Here is an 8112-nt window from a genome sequence, read left to right as displayed (position 1 = left end):
ATGGGAGCAGTTGTAGGGAGCTCCCATGGCACTCTGTGCCCCTGCCCAAGCGGGAGCAGAGCTTCCACCTCAATTACCATCACCTTGCTCCTAAGCCCTCTTTGCCAATCTCTGTAAGCTGCTTTCTCAGGGCTCTGGCAGCAGCAGGTATTTATAGCTCACTCTTACTCATGAAGCGTCTCCTCAGTTAATAAACTAATAGGATTCTCCCCCAAAGTACCTCTCCCACGGTGCACACACACACACACACTCTCTACACATCTCCAGCCAAGCCAAGCCGTCAGATCAGATGCCAGGGGAGGGACCATCAGGAGGCTATAAGAAGCAGCTGGGCTGGGAGCAGCCCATAGTGACTGGGTGGCAGTGGGACGTGCTGGGAGAGGAAGAGGAAAGTGTCTGTCTGTTAGTCCACGCTCCAGCCAGGTGAGTGCTGCCTGCTTTGCTGCCTGGGCCCTGCCAGTGCTTTGGGGCATGGATTCAGCTGGTTTGTAAAACACTGGGGGCCAGGGCTGCTGGTGCCAGCTTGTGGCTGGAAGGGAGGGTGGTTTGGGTCTGAGAGGGGAAAGATGTGGCTAAAAGGATTTCAGTGTGGCCAAGCCAGGAGGCATGGGTGGAGGGGACAGGTGTGGGAGAGCTTAGCCAAGCCAGGAGGGGTCCAAATCCCCACTCTGGAGTCTGGGAGACACAGAGGAGAAGGTTCAGCTCTTCTCCATCTTTTAGCACCTCCTCCCAAATTCCCAGGCACTGGAGAGGGCTGAGCCCACGGCACCACTCTGCTCCCACTCCCTTTGAACCTCCTCTTGCTGATACAGGCAAGGGTACCCAAGCTTCACATCCCACAGCACCTGAAGACTTCAAAGATCCTGTCTTTGGGACTAATCCCCTTCTTCCCTGTGGGGAAGAGGATCATCTCCTCCCCCCATATCAGTTTCTTCTTTCTCCCCAGCATCCCTGTGGTTGCATAAAGAGGCAACTCTGCCCACGCGCCCCTGGGGCTTAAAATCCTGCCTGGTCTTAAGCTCTGCTAATGTCAGAGCTGCCTAACTTTAAGAAGCTGAGCTCATCCCACCTAATCTCCCAGCGAATCAGCAGGTGATCAGTCCCATATTTACTGTTTAATTCTGGCTGCCAGGCTTGAACAAGCAAAACACAGGCAGCACAGTTGGGCAGGGCTGGGCAGCCCCTGCCAGGCTCCAGGTGCTGCCAGCCAGGGATGGGGATAAAGGTGCCATGATGGGTCAAGGTGTGCACCCTGAGACCCCCTTGTCCACAGGGTTGTTTAGCTGTCCTTGACCCTTCTGCCTGTGGTTTCCTCACTCCCTTGTGAGTGATGGGACAAAACAAGCCCATTCCTGCCACTAAGCCATGACAGCCAATTTCCTGCAGACGAGAGAAATCGTAGCATGAAAACTCCAGCAGCCCTTTTGTTCATTTCCATGCCTCTCCAAGCCCTGAACTCACCCCCTTGGGAGTCACCTCTCTGCTTCCTATCTTCTGAAGCCTGCCTGCCCAGGGCATCACTCTCCCTTTTCCTCTTCCACCACCTTTTTGGCTAAGGGCAAGGAGTTTGCTCGACCTTAATTGCCTTGCTGGGTCTCCAGCCACTGCCACATGCTTTGTGTGCCACCCTGAAGCTGGGCAGCACCAGCTGAACCATCCCAGCTCTGCAAGGCAAAAGGCCCAGCAGTGCCCAAGCCTGAGGGCTCTGCAGTTCCTTGGGAGGTGGATGAGATTGTCCTGAGGCCATCCCTACCCCACCACCTCACCCACGGTTTCCCCTCCATCTCTCCCCACAGATCCCCACCTGTGCTGCTGCTGACTCAAAATGGCAGAGGGGTCGAAGTAAGTTTCTACTTTATTCTTTTAAAATGCAATTGTGTTGGAGCAAGGCATTGCAGGGCAGGAGCAGAGGGAGAAAGTGAGACCCCCCCAGCTCACCCCACACACAGTGTCCCTGTGTGTGGGTGCCTGAGCTCGCTGGAGCTCACCGGAGCGAGTAATCATGGGGCCAACAAAGCATCTTTGCTTCTCTTCTGTGCCTTGGTGTTTTCTCACTTGCCCTGAAGACACAGCCAGCTAGTGCACCTCCTGCTCAATGGCCACACACCAAACTCAGGAGCATGACATAGAATCAAAGAATCATGGAACAGTTTTGGTTGGAAAAGACCTCTAAGGTCCTCTGAGTCTGACCCTTAGCCCAGCATTTCCAGGTCACCACTAAACCATGTCCTTCAGCACTACATCTACATGACTTCTAAGCCACTCCAGGGATGGAGGCTTCACTGGGCAGCCAGGGAATTTGCTCTGAATTTTCTGGACACAAGATTCCACAAGGTCAGGACATCCTGTGCGTGCTCTAGCATAGCTCTGGGAGGTGCACCATGCTTGCAGGGAAACCTTCTCATCCAGCCTTATCCAGGGTGCTCCAAACATGTTTGCCTGTGTTTCCTTCACAGGGTGTTCAAGAAGACCAGCCCCAACAGCAAGGTGAGTCCATGCATGTAGAGACAGGACCCTGCTCCCTGTACCTGGGTGTGGGTCAGCCCAAGATGCAGGCTCAGTCCCCTTCCAGGGCCACAGGATGGCATGCAGGCTGAGTTTCTCTTGCCTTTGAAATCTGATGGACTCCTGCTACACCTGCCATGCTGCCACCACAGGGCTTGCTTTTCAACAGAGGAAATCAAGTTAACTCTGTGCAAGCCCTTAGATGTGATGTCTGGTCCAACATGCTGACAGCAGGGTCAACAAATGCTCTGGCACAGCCCAGGGCTTGAAAATTTTGGCTAATTCAATGGCAAACATTAAGTCCACTTCTCCTTCTTTCCTTCCACTGTGTGTTGTCTCCAGCTGTCCATCTACCTGGGGAAGAGAGATTTTGTGGATCATGTAGAGAAGGTGGACTCTGTAGGTGAGTGGGGTCATGCCAGCCACGGGAGGGGAGGCATGGGCAGTGAGTGTGATCCTGAGGGGACTGGTGGCTGCTCATCTCTGCTTCCTGCCAGGGCAGGAGGAGCAAGAGCAGCTCCACAGGAGCAAACATCCTGCTTTCATGCAAATACCCTTACAGGAAAATGGTGGTGAAAGGGACAATGTCCCTTTGCAAAACAACCTGACTGTGCTGCTGGTGGAAATGCTGGAGGAGGCATCCCTGCTCCCCTGGCCAGCAGGTCTCCTTGCTCACCCTCCCAGCTGAGGAGCAGATTATTTGGATTTTCAAAGCCTGGGGGTTTGCAAGGCTCTTCCTGAGCAGCTGAGCTCACCAGCCCTTCTCTTTCTTCGCAGATGGTGTCTGCCTGATCGACCCAGAGTACCTAAAGGACAGGAAAGGTATTAAGACAGAAACCTCCACATTATAAAGGGGAAGGGATGGAAACCAGGGCAAAGCTCACCAGAACCTGGGACTGTAGTCAGGTTAAAGCTGTTAACAGGTGGTCTACAGCTCATTGTATATTAGGGTGATGGTGGTTGACCCAGTGAGGAAAGCTACCTCTTTCTTCTCAGCCCTTCTGCCCAGGGCACAGCTCTGAAGCCACCCAAGCCTTGCAGAACGATGCCATGAACTTTATTAACTTGGAGTTTGAGGCCTGGGTCCTGAGAACAGGGTCATGTTTCTCCTGAGGAGTTATTAATGCAGTTTTTCTTTCCTTCCTCTATTCAACCCCTTTCCCCTGTGCCTCCCCTTTGCCCTCACCCCTCTCCTCCCCACTCCCTCCTGGCCTCAGTGTACGTGACGCTGACGTGCGCCTTTCGCTACGGCCGAGATGACCTCGATGTTATTGGGCTGACCTTCAGGAAGGACCTCTACGTCCTGACCACCCAGATCTTCCCACCAGTGCCCGACCAGGCACCCAAAACCCTCACTCCTTTGCAGGACAAACTGCTGAAGAAGCTTGGGGAGAATGCCTACCCCTTCACCTTTGAGGTAGGGGCTGCTCAGCCCTTCCTGACTGCACATCTGCATGGTGAGCAGCAGGGTGCACACCTGGGCATGCCATACCTTCATTTACTTTTTTTCTCTCCTTTTCCCTCTGCTGCCCAGATTGCCACCAACCTGCCCTGCTCAGTCACCCTCCAGCCAGGTCCTGATGATGTGGGAAAGGTGAGCTGCTGTCCCCAACCCACGTCCCCTGGACTCACTCGGTTGTGAAGTGCCAACAAATGAGAGCTGTTTCTTTTGAATGGGGAGGTGGCTAGTGGGGTGAGGGCTGGGGAGGAAGGCAGCTGGACCAGGATCTCCAGAGATGCAGTGGAAGGAGGGAAAATAACCTAAGGCAGCCTGAGTCCCTCCTGCTTAGCGACTGTACGTGTCCCCCACAGGCCTGTGGCGTGGACTTCGAGGTCAAAGGATTTTGTGCTGAAAATCTGGAGGAGAAAATTCACAAGAGGTACTTGAAGGGGATCCCTTTCCTTCCCTGTGGCCCTAAAAAGACCAAATAGATGATTCTGGGGTGGCCAGCTCGGGGCTCAGGCTGAGGACCTGTCATCAGCCTGTGCCATGCTTGGCTCAGGTACTTTGAATAGAGTAGAGTAGAGTAGAGTAGAATAGAATAGAATAGAATAGAATAGAATAGAATAGAATAAACCAGGTTGGAAGAGACCTTCAAGATCATCGTGTCCAACCTATCATCCAACACCACCCAACCAACTAAACCATGGCACCAAGGACCCTATCAAGTCTCCTCCTGAACACCTCCAGTGATGGTGACTCCACCACCTCCCTGGGCAGCCCATTCCAATGGCCAATCACTCTCTCTGTGTAAAACTTCCTCCTAACCTCCAGCCTAACCCTCCCCTGGCACAGCCTGAGACTGTGTCCTCTTGTTCTGGTACTGGTTGCCTGGGAGAAGAGACCAACCTCTGCCTGTCTCTGTTTGCCTGAAGGAGAGGCAGTGCTCCCATGTCAGAGGCTACCACATCCTACCAGCAGGCTGCAGCTGGCTAGCGACACGATGGTGTCCCCACAGACAGCCAAGGCGTCCCCCCTGAAGGCCTCACTGCTGTGTGGTGGGGAGCAGGGGTGACCACCTCTCGCCCCGCAGGAACTCGGTGCGCCTTATCATCCGCAAGATCCAGTTTGCACCCCTGAACACGGGGCCAGCCCCCAAGTCGGAGACCACCCGGCAGTTCATGATGTCTGACAAGCCCCTGCACCTTGAGGCCTCCCTGGATAAGGAGGTCAGTAGTGGGGGGGGACTGTCCCCTGGCTCGTGCCACCACCTGTGTCCCCAGGGACGGGGAGCAGGACGCCTGCTCGCGTAACCGAGCCTCTTCCCTCTGCAGATCTACTACCACGGAGACCCCATCAACGTGACTGTCAACATCAACAACACCACCAACAAGATCGTGAAAAAAATCAAGATTACAGGTGAGAGGGGCAGCACCCATCGCAGCCTGGCCTCCCCAAGGAGGGGGGCACTCTGGGACCCTGCCTCTGACGCGTCACCCACGCCTCTCCCTCTCGTCTCTCTTAGTTGATCAGATCACAGACGTTGTCCTCTACTCGCTGGATAAATACACAAAGACTGTGTGCAGCGAGGAGATAAAGTAAGCAGAAAGGGGCTGAGGGTGGCATAGCATTGAGGGCAGAGGGAGGAAGAGAAAGGAGGAGGAGGAAGGGACAGTAGTGGAGACAACATGGTTTTAGACCAGGCAACAGAAACATCAGGGTAGAAGAGCAAATACAGAGGAAGCAGAGGCGAGGGAAGGCTGTGGACACCGTGCCCCCAGCATAAGCCAGTGCTGGCTGTGGAGGTCCCTGGGGGCAGGTGAGCAGCTGCCCTCTGTCTGCTTCCTCTCCTTGCTTTGCATCTCTGAGGCCAGCCACAGCCTCTGCACCCCTAAGAACCAGGCCAGCTGCAGCAAAGGCAGGGGGCTGAAAAAAGAAGTGGTCAGAGGAGGGAAGGAGAGGAGGAAACAGGCCCAGAGAGCTGCATGGGGAGGGCAGGGCGCTGGGTCTGGCTCTGCCCAGGTGCCTGGCACGATGCTGAGTGTCCTTGGGTAAGTGCTGAGCACCCAGCAGGCTGATACTGGCTCTGAACTCTCCTGTCCAACCTCTTCCAGTGAGACCGTGGCAGCCAACTCCACCTTCACCAAAACCTACTCGGTCACCCCCACGCTGGCAGCCAACCGTGAGAAGCGAGGCCTCGCTCTCGATGGCAAGCTCAAGCACGAGGACACCAACCTGGCCTCCACCACCATGTAAGAGCTGAGTGAGGCTCCCCTGACTCCCTGCCGTGCACAGCCCCCACACCTTCCCCCTCTTCAACCGCTTCCTGCTGCTCAGGATGCTCTGAGCTCCCACCAAGGGTCCCCCAAAACCTCCCGTGCCTGATCCCAGATGGAAAACTTGGGGATTTCATGGCTTGGCCACAAACCCCTCCCTACATCTTGTCAGACAGACAGAGGGTCCCAGTCCCAACCACCATCCAAAGTCCCTAATACCTCTGAAGAGCTGCATCAAGACTCATCCTGGGAGTAAATCCCAGCTTAGGTGGCCTGCAGAAACTGCTCTGTGGCTTCAGCCAAGTGATCTCTCCTCCCCTCTCCTTTACTGCCATGTTTTGTTGTCTTCTCCCATTAAATCCCAGTGCACCCCACATGAAATGGCACAGAAACAGTCCTGGGAGCTGCAGTGGAGGGAGCAGAGGGAGTCTGTGGCTGTCCATGGACAGCACTGCTGACCTCACTGCTCCATTCTGTCTTTCTCCTAGCCTGAGGCCTGGCATGGACAAGGAAGTGCTGGGCATCCTGGTGTCCTACAAAGTGAAGGTCAACCTGGTGGTGTCCCGAGGAGGGTGAGGCTCTGTGGGTATGGGGGTAGGGATCCTCCCCTTGGGCCACACTGTGGGATCTTGTGTCAATGGGCAGATGATGAAGGGACTCACTCCATGGATCCCCACATCCCTGCCCTGCTCATCTGGGCTGTGGGGCAGCTGAGTACTGGGCTGGGCTCTGACTCCATCTCCATCACTGCTGCCCATCAACCCTACTATAAACCATCTTCTACCTTACTATAAAGCAAAGTCTAACACCTCCACTCTTCTGCCTTGGCTGATTTCTGCCCCTTCTCTCCTGCTGCTGCAGCATCCTGGGGGATCTCACTTCCAGGTAAGGGGGAGCTGCCTGCAGGGCTGGGCATGGTGTGGTGCTGGGCAGCTTTACTGAGAGAAGTCCTTTCCCTTTCAGCGATGTTGGGGTTGAGCTGCCTGTCGTCCTGATGCACCCAAAGCCTGCGGAGGGTAAGTAAAGCCTGGGATGCTGCCAAAATGCCAGTCCCAGGTCAGAGGGAAGCTGGTAAAAGCAATGCTGATGCAGCTGCCTCCATGGCTGCCACCCATGCCAGCATCTCTCTTTACTGAAAACCACCTGAGCATTAAGAGAGCTTGGTTGAAATGTCTGTTCTCTGTTAACCTGCGTGCATCTCTCCATCCTTGCCTCCCTGTGCTTTGCTTATCAATGGACCACAGATAAGCCAAGGTAAGGAGATAATTCCTTACACCTCAAGCCAGTGTTTCCTCTAACATACAGATCCATCCCATAATGGATGTCAGAGATCCATTGCAGATAGATGGCACAAATCCATTGCAGATAGATGTGATATTCTCATTCCAGTTTGAGATTCCATCCTGGGAGTAGAACATCCAGGCCTCAAAGTCATGAGCCCCTGTGTCACAGCAGAAAGCATAACCCTCTCCAAAGTCAGCAGGAGTGTTGTCACAGGCAGAAAGGACTCAGATGCTGGGCTCAGGATGTGTTCTGCACGTTTCCAGTGCTTGTTTTACAAGTCCCCTTGCTGCAAGCACAGCAGCCTCTCCTGCTGCTGGCACAGACCTTGCCTTGCCTCTCAGCAGCAGCCAGCAGTGATCTGTCTCCTAGTCACAAATGCCACTGCTTGACATACATCCCCTATGGTCCCTATCCCATGCTGACATTTCTCAGCTGCTGGAAACAGTGCTGGCCACAGCCCCATGCCCCAACATCCTCCTCAACGCCAGAGTCCTCTTCTCCTCCCACCACATGAGCTTATTCCAGATGGGGTTGCTTCCCTCCAGAAAGCTGCAGCATGCCAAAGCCATTCCTGGCAGCCCCACAGCTGGCCCTGGCTTGCAAAGC

General features: G+C 54.7%; 1 protein-coding gene across 1 annotated transcript; it reads left to right on the top strand.

Annotated features, from left to right (window-relative positions):
• The first annotated feature begins 289 nt into the window (after positions 1-289).
• On the top strand, positions 290-7272 carry ARR3 (arrestin 3). Its single transcript, XM_054169787.1, has 15 exons — positions 290-423; positions 1797-1842; positions 2392-2487; positions 2848-2908; positions 3283-3327; positions 3723-3922; positions 4040-4099; positions 4318-4385; positions 5040-5175; positions 5281-5365; positions 5472-5544; positions 6061-6198; positions 6711-6794; positions 7084-7107; positions 7186-7272. Exons 1-15 carry the CDS (start codon positions 290-292, stop codon positions 7244-7246), a joined length of 1311 nt encoding a protein of 436 aa, XP_054025762.1. The 3' UTR covers positions 7247-7272.
• Positions 7273-8112: the final 840 nt, after the last annotated feature.

The sequence above is a fragment of the Dryobates pubescens genome, chromosome 18 (assembly GCF_014839835.1).
Source record: "Dryobates pubescens isolate bDryPub1 chromosome 18, bDryPub1.pri, whole genome shotgun sequence".
Lineage (NCBI taxonomy): Eukaryota > Metazoa > Chordata > Aves > Piciformes > Picidae > Dryobates > Dryobates pubescens.
Note: the sequence above shows the minus strand (reverse complement) of the source record. Positions and strands in the feature narration are given on the sequence as shown.